A 24613-nucleotide genomic window follows, 5' to 3' on the forward strand; every position below is an offset into this window, starting at 1 on the left:
AACTGTTTACATTTATCTGTTGATTTGTTTACTTTGAGAATCTGGAAAGGGAATATGATGTGAGAATTTCAAAGAGGACCAAATGTCTTCCCTTTAGAAACATGGAAAAATAAAATTTGCAAAGCATGGTCCTGTAAATTTAATATCCAAGTCTGTTATCAAATTGATGGTGGGTGAGGATGTAAACAAAGCAAGAGTGTCAGGTGTTAGACCAAGGTAAAAATGAGTAGAAATTTCAACCTAAATTCATCCGCTTTATTGGATTTCAATTATTTATTTTGCTTTGTGTTTATAAGATTGGTGGACCAGGAAATGACTTTTAACATGTATAAATTTCAGAAAAGCAATTTTCAAGGTTCACATACAATCTTTGGAAACAAGGTGGGTGTATTGGTTACTTTCTCATCGTTGTGACAGACTACTGGGAGGGGAACTCACGAGAGGATAATTAATGTTGACTCTGCTGCTTAGCTTTAACTATCAACTTGACATGGCCTAGAAACCACTGGGAAGAGAACCTCAACTGAGAAGGTATTAAGACAAGGCTGACCTGAGGGCATACCTGTGGGGACTGTCTTGATTGTTAATTGATGAAGGAAGACAGTTCATTATAGTTGGTACCACTCTAGGCAGGAGGTCCTGAAAAGGATATGTGAAGAGAAAGCTAGCTGAGAGCAAGCAAGCCAATAAGCAGGTGAGCATTTCTATATTTCATTTCTTTCTGCTCTTAACAGTGAGTGTAATGTAACAGCTCTTTCAGGTTCTTGTCTGGAAATTTTCTGCAATGATGCACTACAGTCGGGAATTATGAGCTAAAACAAACCCTTTATCTTCTACATTGCTCTTGGTTGGGTATTCTTTTCCAGCAACTAAAATGAACTAGACTAAACTCAGAGTCCACTATGGTGGGAAAGTCATGGCAGCAGAAGTAACTGTGACTGTGATTTAGTACCTTCTCATATAAAATGAACAAGAAACAGAGAAAGGGAAATAAACATTCAGCTGGCTTTCTCCTTTTCTCCTATACAGTCAGCCTCTGGCCCTAGCCCATGGTATAGCTCTATCACATTCAGGGCAAATATATGCCCTTCAGATAATCCTCGTAGGTACATTAAAGGTGTGCCTCACTAATCCCTAGGCATTAGATTTCTTAATCTAATCAATTTGACATTTCAGTGGGGAAGTTATAGAAAGGTTGGCTGGTCTTTGGGTAACTAGATAGACAATATTGACTACAAACTGAGAGAAGGGATGTAGAAAAGAAGCCTGGGAAATAGCACATGACTACTTTAAATTTGAGAGACATTTATGGAATATCCCTATAAAGATAGCCAAGAAGCAGTTTCCACTTTCTGTGTGTGCTGTTCTTGGTTTCCTACCAGGATTTGAAGGCAAGACTCTCTTGCTGAAGACGCCATGCACTTTAGACACAAGACTTGGAAGAAACATACTGGCTATACCCAGAGGATTAGATTTCAGGATGCTAGAAGGTTATATATTCACACTACCAAAAGAGAAAAGTGATCCTACTGCACGTACTGGCTTTGGGGGAGCCTAGGCAGTTTGGATGCTCACCTTACTAGACCTGGATGGAGGTGGGTGGTCCTTGGACTTCCCACAGGGCAAGGAACCCTGATTGCTCTTTGGGCTGACTAGGGAGGGAGACTTGATTGGGGGAGGGGGAGGGAAATGGGAGGCGGTGGCTGGGAAGAGACAGAAATCTTTAATAAATAAATAAATAAATAAACAAACAAAAGAGAAAAGTGAGCAATATTCCTACCAGCTATTATACCTACAAACCACAACAATCACCAGAATGACCTGACATTTCCAAAATGGAAAAGTGGCAATTTCTGTCTAGGCAGTAACCAGTAGCTGATGTTGACTTAAGGCCTGCTCAGCAGGAGGGAGTTCATGTCTGGCACTATGAACCTGCCCAGCTCCTCATGTCTAGGCAGGTGTGGAACCTGCTACTGGAGCTTGCCCAAACCAACACCATCTCTAGCTGTCTTTTCAATACTTGTTCTTATACCCAAGGATAAATGTAGCTCTTGACCCTCATCAAAGAAGATTCTTTTTATAGCATGTGGAGACAATTGCAGAAACCTACAATTGATCAAAATGCAGAGAACTCCTAACCATGGTGTGGTTACCTTACCTGAAACATATATAACAACACCACTACACCTCCAGCTCCGAGGCCATTAAAGACAATGGGGTGGAAAGACTAGAAGAGACACAGAACCACATTTGCTGTGTGATTCGATCATGTGTGTATGACAAAAAAACTTTGCTCATGAACTCAAAACAATATGCTTTCCCAAACAACACCTGAAAAAAGAGAAAAACAAGCAGTGACAAGCCAACATGGAAGGAGAAAAATCTCACAAAGGCTCGCCCATAGATGAAGAGCTACAGGGCACTAATGTCTGCTGAAAATGGAAGAAATAGTCTTCCCCTCTAATTGGCTTTTCAATACCAAGTTCTAAGAATACATACATATGAACGTCACTAAAAGGACCCAGTAGGTTGTATTTATATATTCTCTCATATATATGTGTAAAACTGTAATAATTTAAAAAAGGAGACCATACATTTGAGAAGACGAAGTTGAAGAAAGAGAAGGAAATGATACAAATTTAGTACATATATGTGAAATTTAAATTCGTTGATTAGTTAAAAAAACTACATATAGCTGGAATAGAATAAAAAGCATTACAAGAGTAGAGAGAAAATCTCGAATTTGATTGAGGTATTGAACATGTATTTGTTCACATAGCTCTTTACTTAGGTGTAAGGTGCAAGGTGTGGTTCTAGGACTGAGGGCACCCTGGTGAAAACAGCACAGGCGTATCCCTCCATCCTGTGCCCTCATTCTGATGGCATGTTAGACGTTCACTGTTTTCTATTTCTCCTTCCTGTTGCTCTGGTAAAACACTCTGACAAAAATGATTTAAGGAGAAAGGGCTTATTTTAACTCGGTTGAAGGTACAGTCCATCCATCCATCAGTGGTGGGGAATTATGGCAGCACAGGCTTGAAGGACCTGGTGAAGTCACATCTACAGTCAGACGGGGGCATGGTGCTGCTCAGCTCACTGTCTCCGCTCATGCTTTCCAGGATCCCAGCCAGTTAACAGTACCACCCACAATGGACAAGTCTTCCAGCCTCCACTAAAGCAATCAAGATAACCCCAAACAGATAAGTCCAAAGGCCTCTTTTCCAGATGATCCTAGATTCATTTTGACAATTAATGCTAATCGTAATTATTTTTCTCCCACCACTGCAGTTACACAATTATAACTATCTTATAATTATCTCCAGGCAAATTTTGCTTCTACTCCCAGATACACTGAGGATAACTATTTTCCTTTGTATAATAGGTAAAGGAATAGATGACAGAAATGGAAAAAAGAATACACTATAATAAACTATTTGAAAAATAATCAAGTTGTAAATTTCTTCTTTCAAGAATTCATATCAATACAAGCTACTCCCCTGAAAAGTTGTGCCCTAAAGCTAACATAAACATCAGCTTTGTAAACAGGTCTCTAAAGTGTGAGAAACTATAGAAAGGTATTGAAGCCAAGCAGAGACTGTTGCAAGAGTTTACAATGTAAAGAAGAAGGCACCTTGAAGTCACTGAGCACACCGCCACCATCCTTGTGGCTTGCTTCCCCACACACTGCCACCATGCCTGCGAATTGTCATAGCTGCAGCTCTGAAAGCTGACTCTCGCCATCTCTGGTGTGCTATTTCTGCTCCATGCTTCAAGATTAAGAATGTGACCTCTAGCTTACTGCTCCAGGAGCTATGGCTGCCTGCTGCCATGCTTCCCCTCCATAATGGTGACTGGCTTTTATCCCTCTGGAACCATAAGCCCAAATAAACCCTTCCTTCTGCAAGTTGCCTTAGTCATGGTGTTTTACCACAGTAATAGAATAGAAAGTAATTCAAACTTCAATACAAGAGAATGGGATATTTCTGGGACATGTCTGACCATACTGGATATTAGAGGATTTTTGGAAAGCTTCAGTGGTTGTACTAGAAAAGCAACTAAATTCTGTAGGAGCCTGGGAGATATCACTCAGAGCCCAGAATATTGCAGAGGCCTTGCTCAGTGAGCCTCAGAGAAGATCAATGGTGGTAGCTGGACTAAAAACCAACCGCTCCTTTGACATTTTGGCAACAAATGTGGCTGCTTTCTCCCATATCCTAAGAATTTGTCTGGGGCTATAACTGTAAGGATCCGACTAACTTCTTTGGTGGAGTTTTCAGTACAGCCTAATATTGACTATGTTGTGTGGTTATTAGCAATCTCTGTTATGTAGGTCTACAATGGTACAGAAAGAAAATACAAAGTATCTGGAGAGAAAAAGGACACCATAAACTTAATCTCACAGTCAAGTTCTATGCTAGGGGAGAGGGTTAAGGAGGTTAGTGTCACTAGGGAGAGAACTAACCTGCATTTGAATAAACTATGTTCTTTGGGCAAGATCCTACCCACCAAGTTTCCAATTCACAAAAGAGAGCATAAGGCATTTTCTTCTCCAGGAAGATAACTGCGATCAAAAGCTGATGATAATGTGGTTCACAGGGCCAGGTCCATGTCAAGCTGGATGGCCATCCTGACGTTATTGTGGTGCTAGCTTTTGAGTTCAGAAAGATAAGGGATCATGGTATCTTTTCCATGAGAGGCCATTGAGTGAAGCTGTGGGAATGAAGCCTGGGTTGTGCTAGAGAACCCAAGGTATGAAAAATGCCAGAACCACCAGATACCTGCCAAGGAGAACTGTAGGCAGGGAATGAAACAAGCCCAAGAGAAACACGTTACAGGCAGCAAAACTGGAGGACCAACTCCATAAGTCCTTTGACATTGGACATAGAACTAAAGAACTCCGTATATGATTTTTTTTAGCGTAAGAATCAGTGAAAATAGATTAGGCCTTTAGAAATGAAGGAATTTCAAATAGTATCCTCAGAAAGGATATTTCACTTCAGTATCAGTGCAATTTTTTAATTATATACATATATATGTATATGTATATATGAAATGCATGCACATACTTTATTTTCTAAAAATAAAAATAAATTTGCCACCTGTTTGAATATAATTCTTCCTGGTTCAGAAATTTAACATTTCTTATTTCAGTTCAAAAAATAAAATAAATCCTAAAACTATTAGGCAATTCTGACTAAACTAACATAGGTTTTCTTCAAAATGTTTCTTCGTTTTCCTTAAAAATGGTTTAGACTTTCTTAAACATACCTTAATCGCATCAGTTTTCAACAGTCTTCTGAAACTTACACAGAGCTTAAAAGCTTTCAAAGATTATAATTTAAATTGAAATGTTAAAGAAGCAAAGATATCTTTATCAAACCCCCCACCTCAAGGTCCTGGGAATTCTGTGGAAGAAGAGCAAGGACTGGGTAATGAATGAGGAAACAATGTCTTACAGATACAACAGAACTCACAAATCCACAGAGACCATGTCAGCATGAATAAGAGCTGCACAGGCTCAAGCAAGATGGGTCCCTGCACTGAGGTTGGTGGGATGAGTGTGGGGTTCCAGCACTGAGGTTGGGGGGGTGAGGGTGGGGTTCCCACACTGAGGTTGGGGGATTGAGGGTGGAATCCCCATACTGAGGTTGGAGGGGTGAGTGAGTGTGAGGTCTCCGCACTGAGGTTGGACGGGGGAGTGTGGGGTTCCCGCACTGAGGTTGGGGGTTGAGGGTGGGGTCCCCGCACTGAGGTTGGGGGGTGAGGGTGGGGTCCCCACACTGTTGAGGGGGTGAGTGTGAGGTCTCTGCACTGAGGTTGGTGGGGTGAGTGTGGGGTCCCGGCACTGTTGAGGAGGTGAGTGTGGGGTCCCCACACTGTTGAGTGTGAGGTCTCCGCACTGAGGTTGGAGGGGGGAGTGTGGGGTTCCCGCACTGAGGTTAGGGGGGTGAGGGTGGGGTCCACGCACTGAGGTTGGAGGGGGGAGTGTGGAGTCCCGGCACTGAGGTTGGGGGATGAGTTGGGAAAATGGACATGGACTCCCACCCCAAAGAAGAAGCTGTCTGCACCTGATACATGCTAGCAAAGGGAAAATCTGTTTTCTCTAATAAAGTATTACTAGCTGTATCAAGCACACTAAGGGGAAGAGGGCAGGGTTCATATCTAGAAGAAGGTGAACAATACAAAGCAAAATTTTCTTTTTTTAAAAAAAGTGTGTACTTTTTATTTTGTTTTGTTTGGTCACTTTGTATACTAGGTTTTTGTTTGTTGGCTTTGATTTTCATTTTTGTGGATTTTTGTTTTATTTTGTTTCTGTAAGAGCATAAATAAACTGGGAAGGAGTATGGGAAAGATTGAAGAGAAGATGGGGGAGGATAAAACATAACCAAAATTTATTGTACAAAAAAATTTAATTAAAGGAAAAGGGAAATAGATGGCTCAAAAGTTAAGAACAATTGCTGCTCTTCAGAGGAGTGAAGCTGGGTGCCCGGCATCCATGTCCAGTGACTTATATCCACCTGTAACTGCAGCTTCATGGGCTCTGATGCCCTCTTCTGACTTCTGCAAACATCTGCACACACATGCACAGGCACACACACACACACACACACACACACACACACACATACATATTTAAACAAATAAAGACTTCTGTTTACATATTAAACAGTATGACTTCATAAAATCTCATCTATGAAATGCATTTTAAATAAATAATGGAAATAAGTACTTATGTGTATGTATATATGTGTGTGTATATATACATGTGCATATATATATATATATGAATGCCAAAATCAAATCAAATATCTACTTACAGACTTTACAGCCTAGTTTATCACCCTAAATGTGTGGGATTTCAGCTGTTTAGCAGGGTGGATGATGAAAATACCCATGTATATTTTGTACAACTGTACACATGTTCATAAGCAATACAGCACCTATTTTTCTTCCCTTTATGAATAGTGAAGCCTTTGAGGTTGAAAAAAATCAGGAATATGAAGAGCAGCAACATGAATGTGAAGACTTGCCATTTGTTATTTTAATCATTGACAGGACATAACAAATAGGACTGCATTCATAGCATATAAGGCACAGGGTTCCATCCACTCTGCTAGGCAGGAGTGGATATCATATCAGCAGTAATTCCCACCTGAGTGCTGCAACCAGGCTTTCTGTTTGCTTAGCTTCCCCACTCCCACCTCCTTACAAGCAACTGTTGAAGATTCCAGCAAAGCTTGTGGATATTGGACAATTATAAATATCTTCTTCTCTGTAATTAAGAAGGTAGGGGCAACTGAACCTCTGCTCTTCACTGGATAATGGCAGTGGCAAGACACGTGTGCCATATTTACCCTTGAAATGTAAAAGTACTTCAGAGATGGGCAAATACTTTATTGAACTTAACTAATGTCTGATTGAAGGTTATAATGCGCTCCAACTCAGGTGCGCTGAATGGAAACCACTTGCTGAAAAATACACGAGAAACTCCAAAGAGGACTAAAAGCTCTAAGCCTGGTTATAAATGGTCTTGGTATGTGGATTTCAAATTTTCATGGAATTTTTATGATAAAAAGTCTAGAATTTTAAATAATTATAGGACTTTGAGACTTGTTAATAAATATATTTAATATGTGTCTCCAGGAATATATGAAATAGCATCCAATTAACAGACATGAATTGTTGACATTTTCTATTCTCGTCTCAATTTTGTCATAATTTTTCCTTACAAAAGTTAATTCTTCTCATGGTTACATCTCAATTTTCTAGGCACATATATTTGTGGATGGTCAGTTTCAGGGGCCATGAGAAGTACAGCAGGTGACAGCCAGTGCTCAGATGTCAACCCACCAGAGCAGTGATTATCTATGGAGGCCATCCTGTCCAGACAAGGTCTGCAGGACCATCCACTCTGAAAACTGTTGCTCACTTTTGCTAAAGCGCTTTAATGTCTCTCCAATACCTGCATTGTAGTATGTAATCACATGTGATGTGTATACGTAATCTTATGATTATATCTCAGTTTTATGGCACATATATCTGTGGGTGATTAGGAAGATGACTTTTCATTTATCTATATATAATTTTGATGTATAGAATATATACTAGGATATGCTTCATAACTGGATCTAGTTGTCCCACAAAGACTGTGGACACTGAAAATTCTGTCTTGTTCTTTTGCTTATTGGGTGACCTCTGTCCATTGTGTGCGACCCCCAGTAAGAAAATTTAGTCACGTAATCAAAAACCTTGGTTCCCACAGTCAAATATCTGTTCCATTGCTTGAGATAAACTTAGAGGCCAGCTCTTTGCAATTATCTTTTATTTAGCTGAACATTTAGTCAGGAGGGGAATCTTTCAAATAGATCACATTTGGGACCTTCAAAGATAGGGACATGACATGTCTAAGCTTGTTTGAGTCATAGTCTTTCCTGATAATGAGACTGGGTGTCCCAAATTCACCCACAGCTGACTTAGGAAAGTGCTAACCTCTGTTGACCCTCACTCTAACCCTAAAAATGTTATTAACTCCCTACACTTACCCACACTTCAATTTATTAATACAGGATTTTAATTTAGGAATAGAGTTTAGCACACGAACTCCCCTTCTCCATTCTTAAAAAATTAGAGAAATAAGTGGAATTTTATGCCGTGGCAATGCTGAAGCATGATGCATGGGCAGTCCATATTGGGTTTCATGGTCTGAGTTGATGAGGACAACTGACCAGATCTCTTCCTTGAGAGGGCGTCAGATCTCATTACAGATGGTGTGAGCCACCATGTGCTTGCTGGGAATTCAACTCAGGACCTTGGGAAGAGCAGTCAATGCTCTTAACAGCTGAGCCATCTCTCCAGCCCCCACTGACCTTTTTGCCCCTCAAATATGTCCAAGCATCTCACAAGTCACATCTCCCCTTAGCCATAAAGTAAGGTGACAGTACTTGCTTTGTGTAACCCTTATCTGTTTTAATGAACCTGAAAAATGCAAGTCCTGTACCTTGCTATTGCCAGAGAATTGCTGACTGTGTCTGTATGCCTATATAAACTTGTAACTTTGGAAGAGCATAGAAGAATTAAAAAACTGATGTGAAAAAGTATGTAATGGAGAACTCATTTCACCCTCAGATTTTCCTAAGTCCCATGCTTGCCATAAGCTTTCTCTCTGAATCCTGAGAGGTCTGAGGGGCTGGTACCCAAAAGGCCTCAATAGGTTAGGAAGATGACTTCTCATTAAATTGCATAATTTTGATATATAGAAAATATACTAGGACATGATTCACAAGCAGATACATTATTCCATGAGGACCGTAAGACTCGTAGGCTGTTATTTTTATCACTAGCTCAGACTGGAATAAGGAAAATACCAATTTCTTCTCAGTTCTAAGACAAGCCACATACAATTAATTAATTCATAATTTCAAGAGCAAATTCAGACTAGACTAAGTATCTCTGTGAACAGATTGTAAGTTAAACTTTCACAGATTATATACAAATACAGTTACAGGTGTCTGAACCAAAGTTATTAAGCACAAAGCAATCTAAAATATTATACAAGTTTTTCTAGCCAGGCCTGGATGATAAAAGAGGCTAACAACCACTCCCTACTAAATTCCTTAGCAATTAACACTCTGTACAAACTTCAAGGCTCAACTAACTTTATGTTTAAGTTCTAAAATTTATATGGAGGATAAGAATAACAGTTAATCAATTAACCAAGTCCAGAGAATGTGGGAAAAGTTCCACAAAGAGTCAGGGTTACAGAAGATGGTCTGGCCTCACAGACTTGAATAACAAAGTTACAAACTTACCTCCTTGTGCACTGGGGTTGCATGCAGGAGAATAAAATGTGTTGTTAGGTTTGGGACACCTTCAATGCCACAGTCCTGGAAAATGCCAAAACCATGTCCCTGCCTATGTGTTGCCATAGTAAGTGGCTCTGCTCCTTATCTCCTTATCATTTGTTCAAATAATGTACTAAGACGATTGTGACCCTCAAATATAGTTTTTTACTGCTTCTCATTGGGATAAGATATAAGGAAAGGCAGAACAAAGAAAGGGGGAAGAAAAAGAATGAGAGGTGGAGAAAATAAAGTGCTGAAACCTCTGATTGTGTGAGTCTTTTTCCTAAGCCCCACTGTGCTAAAGGCATTCTTCCTGCAACTAAGATGTTGTTTTGGGAGCCGGCATCCCAAGCTGCAGCAGCAATTATGATGGAGGTTTTACACATTGCCTTATTTTCTTTTTCATGTCCAAATGATATAGAACGATGCTCTTTCTTTCACCCTGATGTTATTTATTTGTATCATCTCTCTTTTTGAAAAATCAAATGTGATTTGAGTTTTTATGAACTTATAAATTTCCTTCCTATTTTCAAAGAATTAATTTTAGATTTGTTAATTGCTTTATTGTTAATCATAAAATCATATTTTGTGTTTGACTTTTATAATCCCTTGTTTTTTGTTTTTTGGGTTTTTTGGGGTTTTTTGTTGTTTTGTTTTGTTTTGGTTTGGTTTGGTTTGGTTTGTTTTGGTTTGTTTTGGTTTGGTTTGGTTTGGTTTGGTTTGGTTTGGTTTGGTTTGGTTTTTCGAAACAGGGTTTCTCTGTAGCTTTGGTGCCTGTCCTGGAACTAGCTCTTGTAGACCAGGCTGGCCTCAAACTCCCAGAGATCCGCCTGCGTCTGCCTCCTGAGTGCAGGGATAAAAGGCGTGTGCCACCACCACCCGGCTGTTTGTTTCTTACAGAGAATTGTTTTCTACAGTTGTGGGATATGGTCTTGAATACATCTCTAATGGTTAAATTAATTGATGATTTGTCTTTACACCTTTTATTTCTAGAATTTTCTTCATTGTTTTAATAACTTCCCTTTCTACATTGGAAAGGCCTATCTTTATGAATATCTTCTTATGCACAAAATGTGCCTTAAGATACACTTATCTACTAATCCCAATCTCCAGAATATTTCTTAAATAGTTATTTTTATTTTTAACTACGTGTATAGAAAAGGGGTTGTGCACATGTGAGTTGTTACCAATGAGGCCAGAAGAGGACGTCAGATCTCCTGGAGCTGGGATTACAGGCAGCTGGGATCTACCGACATGTATGTTAGGAACTGCACCAATATTCTCTCAAGAACAGAACACAATCATGACCATAATTAGTTTCCAGTTACTTCACAGTCCCATACTCTCCAATAACAGTAATAAATCAGTGTATTCCCTGAATATAAAAAGCACATATACAAAATCTTACCTTTTAGAAAATTTGTTCTGCAAGCAAAAGGATCTGATTTCAAATCTCCAGAGCCCATATAAAAGGCCACACCCCAGCATTATGGCACAGACACAGGTGAGAGCTCACTGACCATCCAGTCTAATGGAAACGGTGAGGTTCTAGTTCAGTGTGAAACCTTGTCTCAAAATAATAATGTTACCAGCAATAGGGTAACTCACCATCTTACCCTAACCTTGGTATGCATACAATAGATTCACAAACTCACACAAATGTAACATGGACATTTGAACTCTCAACTGTCTATGCTTTTATACTTCAGTACTAAAGTCAGCAAGTATGTTATCAACGACAAAAATAAACATGCTAATTTATGGTTTTCTCCTGTTGTTTAAAAGATATACCTTTTTTCTCGCTTCTGTTCTGGCTTGATTGGTTGTAGTTCTTTCTTCTTATAAGGTTTCTAGAAAGAGTTGATATAAGAAGTAAATAACTTGACTGAGAAATTTTTATTTGTATTCTTTTATATTTTCATATGGATAAAAATATATGTAATGTAAATATATTTATATTCATAATATGTATCATAAACCAAAGATATCCTATAAATATGTAGGTATGCTTAATTTGCCAAATCATCTTCAGTATCTTTTTACACTCAGAAACATAACTCCTGCTAATCATTCTAGTGAGCAGTGTTTTTATACAGGTAAGAATTTATTTGGCTGTGCCTTGCAAAAGACCTGATGTAACATTTTACAAAATAAAATCAGCTGTGAAAAATGAAGATAACTTTAAATCAGGTTAATGAGAAATGTAAGTAGAATGTTATGGAATATTTCCTGATATTACCTGGTGTGGAATATTTCCTGATATTACCTGGTGTGGGATATTTCCCAATATTACCTGGTGTGGGATATTTCCTGATATTACCTGGTGTGGAATATTTCCTGATATTACCTGGTGTGGGATATTTCCTGATATTACCTGGTGTGGAATATTTCCTGATATTACCTGGTGTGGGATATTTCCTGATATTACCTCGTATGGAATATTTCCTGATATTACCTGGTATTTGGAATATTTCCTGATACTACCTGGTATGGAATATTTCCCGATATTACCTGGCATAGAATATTTCCCAATATTACTTGGTATGGAATATTTCCTGAAATTACCTGAGGTAGAATATTTTCCAATATTACCTGGCATGGAATATTTCCTGATATTACCTGGTATGTCTTTCAGAATTGGTTATCAAATTCCTAGGTGTCAAAGACTTATGGACTGAAGTTCATTCTCTTCAGATTCTCAAAGTCCTAATCAACAGTGTGTTTACATTTTTAGCAAAGGCTTCTAGAGAAGTGTGAGGGTCTCGGGTGAGGCCCTAACCCATTAGGACTTAACAAAGAGGACGGCACACCAGATTAAGGTCCTCTGATGATACAAGAGCAAATTAAGGAGAAAGAAATCCTCTTGCTAACAGCTTAAACTTGGACTTTCAGCCTCCAGAATTATGAGATAATTAATTCTGTTGATTAATCCATATCATTGTTGTTTTTGTTACTATAGCCCTAGAAGACTAACATAAAAGCACCCAGGAAAACAGTTCAGTAACATATGTCAACTTATATTCACTGAAAAATGTCTTCCATATGTCTTTCAAAACAAGCCTGGTGTAAAGTGCCTGCATTACACTCAATGATTATATACAATGTTTAACGCAGGGCTTTCATATAATACATTCCTGTAGCACTAATCAATGATAAGACTATATAGAAGATAATTGAACAACAGCTATGAACTAATGTGAGCCAAAAGTGAAGCTGATCCATTTTATTCACTTTATAATTTTCCATGATGATCACTTCAAAATTGCTTTTGAAAAAGATAGAAGTGTAGAATTTGAAATCATTCTGCTACTTGAGTAAAAAAGAACGGAGCATGGGTGGTGGTGGTTGTCTCTGTCAGAATCAATGAAGTCAGTTAATGGAAGTTTTTTGTGGTATGTGATAATACAGCAAATGCACATATGGAAAATGCATCTTTTCTCTTCACATTTACTGAAGCCAAAACATATCTTATATAAATTCTAAGAAAATATAAATGGCAACATAAAGATGAAATGTAAAGATGTTACATTTGTGCTGCAAGGTATACTCAGTTTTAAGACATAGGGTGTTTGTTTAAAATTATAGCTGTTAGTTAGAAAGCTGAGCTTCATTTTATGCTATATTTCTCTCAGATACAATCTCGGTTATATATAGTCATGCTCTCTCATGGCATTTTTTTTCTAAGAACTAAGATTCTTTTTTCTACAGTTACATTAGAACCTTGAAAACAGATTGGTACCTTCAGAATCTCTGGATCATACAATCTTTTACAAAGTAAACAACTACTCCAAGTGTAATATTTTAATTTTTAAATTTATGTGCAACGAATAAGTGATACTAAACCACAAAGTCAGGCTTTTTACTGTTGCCTCCAAGATAGGTATTCATGGCTACAAAACTACTAATGGTTCATAAAACGTAGTCTTTGAGTTCCATACATTTACAGGAACTGTTTTTGGTACCGTCTGCTCAGATGAGGATACTTACACCCCTATCATGCTTTGCTCTCTGACTTTCTTCTTAGCAGGCTAAGCAAATTGCAAGTTCCATGACTAAGTGTCCAATGTGAAGACCTCCCACCCAGGACACCTTCCCATTTTAGCCTCTTCCTCTTCTGCAAGCTCAGTGGACTCACTTTCTCCGTTGCTTCCCTTTTCTTCCTTCCTCACCCAGCTAGAAAAGATCTTAGGTTTCATTTTGGCTTTTTTTTTTAACACTTAGTAAAAGTACTTTATTTTCTTCTTGTATTTGCTTTATATCTCACTTACAAAGTTATGAAGTTCACAGCTTTTATACCAAAATGTAAGAACACTGTTTAGAAATATCTTTGCTGTCAAACGTCACCTGACATTTCTTCTAATCCATCCTATGAATTCGTTGTTTGGTTTGGTTTGCTTTTTGCAAAGTGAATGCCAGTTTTGTTTTAAAGTGTTTTCTCCCTAAACTTTAGTCTTTTACAGACGTCTATATTCAAATCTCAAGTTCATCCTGTCTTGATATTTCAACTCCATTTTCTCTTGAAATATTTCTCCTTTGTCCAGCTGCCACCTGCTTCTTCCAACTTCCCCAAGTTTCTCCTTTCTGCCTAGAAACAGTTTTTCTGTTCCCAAACATTTGGCTGAAGAAAAAAACTAATAAAAACCACCCTGCTACAATTTTCTAATTTTTTGTAACAACCTGAATGATTTATCTCATATCACTTCCCAGACTCCTCCACATATTCTCTCAAATATCAGAATTAACTGGGGACTCACTTCTGGAATTTACACAATATTATTACACCTCAGGCTCCATTTCAGGAAAACGGCTGTCTAATCCATCAATCCCCATCCTCTTTCCAAATTTGTTTTTTTTCCCCTTTCTGACAGATCCTCATAGAATAATAATTAAATTCTTACACTGATTAACTATAGAACTTCTCGAGCCTTTCATTTCACATGTTACTGCTAGACAGATTTCTATTTCACTCTTCTGCTGTGAATTTCTGAAATATATTTGCTATAAAAAGGTACTCTATAATTGACATGCTATTCCCTAGCACCCCCAAATGTGGTTAAAGGGGTATTATCTAAGACATAAAGAATCTCATAGTACATATAAAACATGATATATAAACATATCATTCAAGGTAAAATAATCAATATTCAAAGAGGCAACTGTGAAAGGAGATCATTTCTAGTATATACATATGGTGTTAAGAGTTATACATCAAAACATGTGAACTCAACTGAGATGCTTTCCTGCCAGGCTCGACTACTGACAGCAGGGCTTGATCTGTGGAAGTCAGCCATGCCCCTAGCACTGTGAGGAGCAGTGAGCTGCAGTTCTTAGGCCACTATTACTACCAATCTGAGACTTGATTGGTAATGACTTGAACAGGAAGAAATGCCAATCATTGGCACACATGCAGAACCAAAGTCACTAAATGTATTCTGGGAGATTTTTTTGTATGTCATTCTCTTTGCACTCTTGAAGTTATGAGTATCCGAGGATACACACAAACAACAGAAGAACTTTGAAAGCATGCAAGCACCTTCAGTGAGCTAGAATATTCAAGCTCATATGGTCCCACAGAAAACCTGCTAAAAAGAACCAAATCAGCATCCATACAAAAGGTGGTCCCAGCTGCAGTGGTTCCTTTTTGCATCTTTCCAGAAAAGCAGGATTGCCAAAGAGCAAGCTGGTAACTCTATGAGAGTCATTTGTCATGCAGAACAGGGGCAATTATACAGATGACTCAGCAAAGTCTTGCTTTACCCTCCCTAAAGAACCAAAAGCTGCAGGAATTTACTCCTTATGTTTCCTTTGCTTGTTTATGGTGCCATTCTGGAGTCTGAGGCTAGGGTCTTGCATTACCAGGCAATCACTCTACCACTGAGCTACAGCTTGCTAGCACAGGTTTTAAACATAACTCTTAAACATAAAGGTTGAAAGGGAGAAAGAGAGGTGACTGCTTCCCAACCAAGTCCTTCTGAAGGACTTAATTTTTTTGTAAAAATGTAAGGGGGCTGCCATTTCTAGGAAAGAGAATGTAATAACAAATTCTAGCACCATACAAAAATAACTCTAAAAACATAAAACTAAATTATATTTTTAATGTGTGACTGAGCTGAAAGAAAAACAACAGAATTTCATTCTAGTTAAAAGCAACAAAGTGGTGATTTATGAGTTTGGAGCCTGACTCTCTGGAAGCTTCTGAGAGTTAATTTTGATCATAAGCCTGGTTGAACTGAGAAACACCTAGAGACTAAAAAGGAATATTTCTGAGTCTGTCTACGCTGGACTTCCAGGGACATGAGACAATAAGATTCTAAAGACTCTTACCTAATTAATACAGTTAGTCCCTTGATGGATTCAAGATTAGATGGTATTAGTGAAAGTAACATTCAAAATCCTTTCTCCTAGCTTCTTGAAATACGTTTATTATCACTCCCTAAAGACAGCATACTGTGCAGGAGTAACACACCTCTGACCAACTCTCCCCAGATCATCGGCTCATTTATTGATTGGCAGATTTGTTCCCCTGATGTTTCATTTCTGCAGCCCTTTGTACATTAAAAATATTAATATTAACCTCTGGCCTGAGGTCTTACTGGAAAAGATTTCCCCCTATTTTGTATGCTGTTGATTTGGTTGGCAGTTTCTTTTGCTGTACAGAAGGTTTTTTAATTTCATGCAACCCCATCTGTCCATTCTGTTTTCTTTCCTATTGTGGTTTTATTCAGAAATTTTTGCCTCTTGCTTATGCCCTAAAGTTTTTTCCCTATGTTTTCTTTAGCAGTTTCAGTGATGCCAATTTTAAATTAAGGTGTGGGGTCCAGTTTGACATTGATTTTTGTACAAGGTGAAGGTATTGTAAAGGATATTTTTCCTGGTTTGTTTCTCAGCAAGTTTGTTCTTGCTGTACATAAAAGCAACCAATATTTGTACGCTGACTTTGCATCTTGATACATTATTAGAAGGATTTATCTAGGGTTTGGGGTGCAGCCCATGGGGATTTTTAGGTACAGAATTCTTTCATCGGCAAAAAAGAATAGCTTTAGCTTTCCTTTCTAACCGAAGTTTGTTTATGACAATAAGTAAGAATGTCATGCAAAAGGACAGTGATAGAGTTTGTGTTAGATTTTAAATTGATCTGTATTAATCAGTTTTGCTTTTTCCACCTTTACCTCATTTAAAAGTCTCCAGACCTAGCCACACTGAAATTGCAACCTGGAAATTCTATGGGCTGAGCAAAGGATGCCCTAGCGCACTTGTTATCACTTTGGAGAACATTGCTAGGAAATTACCTAAAAGTGGGTTCTTCAAATTTTAGATGTTTATAAATCGCTGTGGATTTGTTTCCAAGGCAAAGACAGGTTTACCTGGATGAATCCATCATCTTCTTAGCTCTGTCCAGAAAAACCCATGAGTGAAAACTCGATTATATCGAAGCAACTAGCGTTTTTTCCAGACAAACTTTGACACTCACTATAATTATATTTCATGGGGTTCAATACATTTGATGAGAGAGAACCTCACTCACCAACTTTCAAAAGAAAATGAATTTTTATGCTCCATATAATGAAATCATAACAATAGTGTTAAGAAAAATCTTAATACGAGCTGCTCCGCCCACAAAAAGAACTCCAATTAAACCAGATAAGACTGAATTAAATGTCCATGTTTAATAAATGGAGGGAGCATGGCAAGGGTACGACAGAAAGAGCGTACACTCAAACCTAAAACCACATGTTCCTTTTTCTGGCATAAGCCTAAATACCCTGTGGGAGTGGTCCTGACCCTCCCCAGGGAGGAGTCAGTGCTTGGCAGGCTGGGAATTGAAGTCCAAGCACTTGGCAGGCTGGGGTGACACTTTCAACTCAATATTACGTTCCAGTCTTTTTGGATATAGGGGTGTCAGAGGGCTGGGGTCTCACTTTGACCAAACAAACAGTACATTTCAGTGTTTGTCAGGATCCTCAGCCTGTGTGCATCAACACTGTCTCAAGTCTCACAAAAACTAACATCACAGAAAATCATCTTTTAAAATGTGTCTCAAACACCAAAATGCTGGTAAATCTCTACAGATATTCTACTTCAGACAATCTGGTGTTGGGATTAGAGAGTCCATATTTATAATAAATTTCCATACGCTAGCAGTCCTGGGGACACATGGATCACACAGAGAGTAGGAGAGTTGAAATGGAGATTTTTACAGTCTTTAAAATATCCTAAAATGTATTTATTTAAAGAGAACAACAGAAAGATTACTACAGGGTGGCATACTGCTTTCATAGCATCTTCACCACATTCCACACCACCAGCCTTTCTACCCTGTAAAGTGCTTTCTCCAAAGTGTGCCCTTGTGCGTTGATAAGATAGGATATCACAGGACCTTCAGTATCAGCTACATCTGTAACTTCTGGGTTGCTTTCATTTTAGGAAATCACTTGAATGCGTGACCAATAATAAAATCATCTCTTATTTGATAATGAAATATATACACAGCAAAATTTCTGGTACATTTATCATTTATTAAAATGTCAATCTGTATACGTAATGAACTATTAATTTCTCCTTTACTCTGATGTTTTTACTTACATATGTCATACTAAATATTTTTATATGGCATGCTAAATTCTCTACGAAAGGACTTAAATTCTTCAACAAATTAATAACATTAATAATAGCTATTACTCATCAAGCCCTTACTGTAACCTAGCTATAGTACTCTCGGGTATTTCACATATGCTCGTCTACATCTAGTTAGTTATTCATTTGTTTATCTTTTCTGAATTTGTTTCTGAACTGAAACAATGAATATCTTCAAAAATCCAAAACCAATACTTTTTAAAATAATATATAACAAAGTAAAATATAAGATAGAGCAGGGTACACCAATTTCTTCTTCTAAGAAACAAGAAATATTTACTAAAACTTAATCCTAGGCATTGTGTGCCCCATTCTATTAAAATGCTGTACTGATAAAAAAAAATTATATTCCATCTCTAAATACGGTGTTGTTGCTTTGGTTTCCATCAGAAAATAAAGCATATTTCTATGAAAGATAGAAAGTATTTTTTAAATAAAAACAGCTATAAAGCATTATTATAACAAACACAGCCCTTATTTTTGGCTCAACAAACCCTTGAATGAATTTAACAGTTACCTTTCAAGCCATGTGAATCTAATCTGAGCACTTCTGGGGCAGAGGCAGGTGGATCTCTGAGTTTAAGGCCAGCCTGGTCTACAGAGCGAGTTCCAGGACGGTCACAGCTACACAGAGAAACCTTGTCTTGAAAAACAAACAAACAAAAAGTATCCTTCATAACTGATACAAGAATAACTCTGGAATCCCTCACGGAGACTGAGTCCTGTAACCTAAGCACTACTTTCGAATGCCACCTCTATGGCTTGAAGACCCCATAACAAATGAAGCTCCTCTACTTCCAGCTGGGTCTCACTGTGACCTCTTCTTTGCTATTAGGATTCTCTAAGAGTCAAGGATGTGAATTTGTGCTTCCGGATCAGCTGTGAGAGTTCCAACAGCAGGCTTCATGCTAAGCCCAAGACACTCTAATGCGTAGCAGATGATGTCAGAAAAGGGGAAGAGTGGTCAAGAAGGAACCACCTGACATAAGAACACCCGCTACCTCCACGTAAGAGGAATGAGGGAAGTGCCCTTCAGATGGCAAACATTCAGAAGCATTTAAACCTTTTTAGTCAGTATAGAAAAACAGTGTTTTCAGAAAATACTTTGACATCCTTAAAATGAATTTTTCCCCTTTTCTTCTTCTTAATAATATTATCTTAGTTGTGCTTTTCATTGTTGATGTTTCATGTGCTTGCATATATGTGTATGTCTGTTGGTGTGTATATGTGTGCATGATGTATGTATGTGGGCACATGTCTGTATATGTATATGTTTGTATGTATATACGTTTATGTGTGCATAATATGTGTGTGAGCCCTCCATATATATGTTGGTTTGCGCATATGTCTATATAATTGTGTGTATGTATCATGCTTGTTATATGTATGCATATGTATGTGCACATGTGTGTATTTAGTACATATGTGTATGTGCGTGTGCCTATGTGTGTACTATGTGTATGTATGTGGGTGTTACATATGTGTATGTATACATAATACATGCGCACACATGTATATAAATGCAAGAAGTATATGTGCATATATGTATGTATGTGTATGTGTGTGTACATGTGTGAGTGTATGTGAGGATTATGTATATATTTGTGTATGTCCATGTATTCATGTGTGTGCAGATGTGTGCCTATGCAGAGGGAAAATGTATATATATATATATGTGTGTGTGTGTGTGTGTGTGTGTGTGTACATGTGTATATATGCAGGGGTATATATGTGCATGTATATGTATGTACATATGTGGTGTTTATGTTATTTTCCCCATACCCTATCAGCTCCTTTTGCCACTATAACTATAAATGAGTAAACATTTTCTCATTTGAAACTAAATTTTGAAAAGCTCAGAAAAAAATTTCATTATTACCTATGAGAACAAAACTTATATCATATGATTTTTGTCTGCTCCAGTCACCCCAGGCCATTGTTTTGGCCTCTGTCCCACTCCCCATGGAGAATATCCTCATGCAATCCAGCAAACTGGAGCACAAATGACACAAATTTTCTGAGCCACTTACTTTCGACCCTTCCAAAACCCAAAATTTCTAAATTTTTGAAAACTTTTGGCCTGAAGTTTTTATGTGCAGACTTACGTGTATCTACCGAAAGCCACATTTACTATGATGTGGCTGTTGGTGCTACAAACCTTGATAATTCCAAATTACTCTGACATCTCAGGAACCTGCAGGTGCATGACTGAAGAAAGGTCTTTTCCTATCCATCCATTGTTCATTGAATACACAACTTTTTATTTCAATTGTATTCATGGCTGTTTTTTTGACCATTATAAAAAGTAAATCATAACCATTTAAATCAGTACACAGCTCACAGCCATAAATAAAAATCCCGCAGCCTTCTCCCTGGCTGCCAGTTCTTTATCTACTCACTATTACTACTGGAATTTTCATTCATATTCAAAATCCATGTCTTGTGCATTTTGTTTGATAAAAACAAGTTAATTAGTGCTAAACCCTTTCTAGTTCATAAATTTATTCCTAAGAACATTAAGAGGAAGTCAAGTGAGGCATGCTCAGTAACAGATGTTTGCCTTTTTTGGCTGCCTTTGTATAGTTTGTTCTATTTCATTACTTTTTAAGAAATTTAGTTAATGTTCCTTTACTAGAGAACAAGTGTACCTAGCTTCCCAGGAGGTAGGGGGAGGCAGGGATTCCCGAGGGCATACACAGCCTGTTCCTTTCCTTCACCTAACAACTGCTCAAATTTTCTCTGTACACAGCTTCCAATGCCTTCATCCCAATGCTGGAAAGAACCACATCCAGATTATCCACACAATAAGAATTATGGCATAATTTGATTGGCAGCCACATGAGGAGAAACACTGCCAATGACATTACTAACACCCAGGAGCCTCGCACTCCTCGATGTCTTTATCATCGGAGGGCATTTCAGAACAACAGGTCAATTATAATTGAGAAATATGGTTGGATGTATTAGTTTTCACAGAAAATAAACTGGTTTGGAAAGACTCCATAAAGTAAAACTCCAATGAACTTTTATAATGAAAAAGTAGGAATCATATACTAAGATTTTAATTCAATGTCCAGCTCACTCCTGTAATACCATAAAGGATCTCACTTACTAGTTCATGCTGCCCTGCAAGTCAGTCTGCCCTTAAACTCAGGAATCCTTTCTCTTAAGCGTACAAATTTGTGGTATTACATGCCTACTGGTACATAGTGGCGTGAATGTTATAGGAGTAAACAGACACATGTTTTATTGGATTTAAGGTCCAGACCATGAGAACGAACTCATTCCTGACACTGTCAAGGAGACCAAGAATCTGAGGATAGGTAGATAGGTCATGGGTTCCAAGGGAAAATCTATTACCATTATTCCACTAAGTAGACTCAGAGGTTAAATGACTTCTTGTGACATATTGCTATAACCATAGATGTGTGCCTTGCTCAACCCTCATTAGAGAATCTTCTTTGTTGATTACAAACAACACAGAGGAGCACAGCTGAACAATGTACCAAGTGAGTTTGGAGCATTCAGCCCTAAGTGTGCAAGTCTTTGCCACAAACCTCTCCTGACACCTCTGGGACCTATGTGGGAGAAAAGTTAGAAAGGTTGATAGAGCCAGAGGTAGCAGATGACCTCAAGAAAACAGTGTTTCCCAGATCTGATACGGAAAACCTACATATGAACTCACTCACTGTGACCTCATGTACACAAGTTCAAGCCAGAGGAATTCCCAGCAGAAGAAGGGGTGGTAGGCATGAAGCTCCACTCCTAGCTGGTACACTAATCATTCTCTGGGGCAGGCGTCAGGTCCAGGAATAGTCTGTCAAAACAAACTGAATTTGTTATGTATGTGGAGGGGAGGGTTGCTGAGAATGATTATGAAATTGGGTGACTGTGGACGTGGAAAAAATTATGAAGAAGTTCGAGGAGGAGATAAATGCCACCAAAATACATTGTATAAAAATGATTTAAATTCTCAAAAGAATAAAAATATTGTGCTTAAAGTATATTTGCAATTTTTATTAATAAGAAACTTCATTTAAGTGAAATATTCATGGTCTTCTTACTATTGTGTGTGTGTGTGTGTGTGTGTGTGTGTGTGTGTGTGTGTGTGTGTGTGTGTAAAAAATACAAATAAGGTGTGAAAGATCTTTCTGTATATGTGTTACTTTTATTGGTTACTAAACAAGAAGTTTCCTTGACCCGTGATAGGGCAGAACAGAGCTAGGTGAAGAAAACTGAATTGAATGTAGGGAGAAATAAAGCAGAGTCAAAGAAACCACGTAGCTGCCACCATAGATAGACATACTGGAACCTTGCCAGGAAGTCACAGTCATGTGGCAATAAACAGATTAATAGAAATAGGTTAACCAAAGATATAAGAGCTAGCTAGCAATACACTTAACTATTGGCCAAACAGTATTACAAATAATAAAGTTTCTGTGTGACTATTTTGGGGCTTAGCAGCTGGAAACAAACAAGCTCCTTCCACCAACATAAATAGGCATTAAGATTTCCAAGTTAAAATTTTAAAAAATTTTAGATTCTTGCAATACTCATTTTTATTGAAAGCTTCTAAAACATTTCCCAAAGAAAACTAAAAGAAATTTTGTCTGTGAATATCCATGTTGTGGTCAAAATTTATTTGATATGAACAACTTGAGTTTAAGATTTCTTTTTGCATTTCTAAAAAAAAGTCTGTTTCAACAAAATCAATGAGTTTTTTGTTTGTGAGAGGAAGCTGTATTTTAATAAAATAAAAAGAATAGTAAGTCTTTTTGTTTCTTATTGGCAGAGGCTGCTAGTTCATTTCCTGACTGCCCTGACTCAAAATAATCACACAGCAATCTGTATTAATTGCAATACTGTTTGGCCAATAGCTTAAGAAGATTTCTGGTTAACACATATCTTAAATTAACCCATTTTTATTAATCTGTGTATCACCACATGACTATGACTTATTGACAAGGTTCTGGCACATCTGTCTCTGGTGGCAACTACATTGATTCTCTCAGATTCCACCTACTCTCTCCATATGTCTTTTCTACCCTGGGTATATTCTGTCAAGCCATTCGTCAAAAGCAGCTTCTTTATTCATTAACCAATAAAAGCAACATACATACAGAAGGACTTTGCACACCATTTCCTTTTTTCTATTTAAATAAAAAGGAAAGGTTTAACTTTAACATACTAAAATTACATATAACAAAACATTTATCAAGCAATAATTAGAGTTACAATATTCATATTTACTTTATCTTTTATCATAACTAAGGAAAACTGTAATGATAACTATCTATTCTTCAACTCCACCAAAGACCCCAGAAGGATATAATATTACCTAAGTAAACAGTAAGTACATTTTAAGCAACTCCCAAAACTCTAGCATTGACAGAGACATCTTACTGCCTGGAAAGTCACCCAAAGTTCTAGTATGGTTGGAGCATCCATCTTCAGCCTACAGGCCTATAGTATCTGGCAGACTTTCCTATGAAACAGCAAATTTCAAAGACAGTTCCACACATATTGGCAGTTTGTCAGTTACTTTCTTCTGTGTCCTGCAGAATGTCTGGCAGACTCATTAAGCAGGAACCCTGAAGGACTGTCTCACCTTAGGCAAGTTTAGCAGTCATTTTTCTGCGGGTCTTGCATATCCAGTTTATATAGCATAACATCAAGCAGTCTAGGCAAGAGTAGTTTCTTGTCAAAATGGCTAACAAACTTCATAGGAGCTTCTTTGATGCCCATCATCCTCTTGAAGTAACTGGTGCTGCCAGGAACAGATATGTCTCATTGTCATGAAAAGTCCTAAGTTCTTAAAACATTTTAAATGCCATATTCTGAAGATCTCTGATAGATTGAAGAATACTTAAATGAAATATATTTCTATATAATGTTGGATTCCCTCTGTATGTGGTGAATATCATTGGTTAATAAAGGAATTGCTTTGGGCAAGCTATAGGGGAACAGAGCTAGTCAGGAAAAACTAAACTGAATGCTGGAAGAAAAAAAGGGCAGAGTCAGAAAGAAGCCATGGATGCACAGATTAATGGATATGTGTTAAATTAAGATGTACGAGTTAGCCAATAAAAAACTAGAGCTAATGTTCCAAGCAGTAATTTAATTAATATAGTTTCTGT

The 24613-nt window shown here is 37.8% G+C and overlaps 1 protein-coding gene across 1 annotated transcript in view; it reads right to left on the reverse strand.

Moving 5' to 3' along the window:
- The window catches only part of Iqcm (IQ motif containing M), a 370694-nt gene that overhangs the window by 224721 nt on the left and 121360 nt on the right, over positions 1 to 24613 (reverse strand). The window contains exon 7 of the mRNA XM_075977882.1: positions 11634 to 11692. Within this exon, the coding sequence (XP_075833997.1) occupies positions 11634 to 11692 (59 nt within the window). The remainder of the gene's footprint in view (positions 1 to 11633; positions 11693 to 24613) is intronic.

Source organism: Microtus pennsylvanicus, chromosome 6 (genome assembly GCF_037038515.1).
Source record: "Microtus pennsylvanicus isolate mMicPen1 chromosome 6, mMicPen1.hap1, whole genome shotgun sequence".
In the NCBI taxonomy this organism is placed as follows: Eukaryota; Metazoa; Chordata; class Mammalia; order Rodentia; family Cricetidae; genus Microtus; species Microtus pennsylvanicus.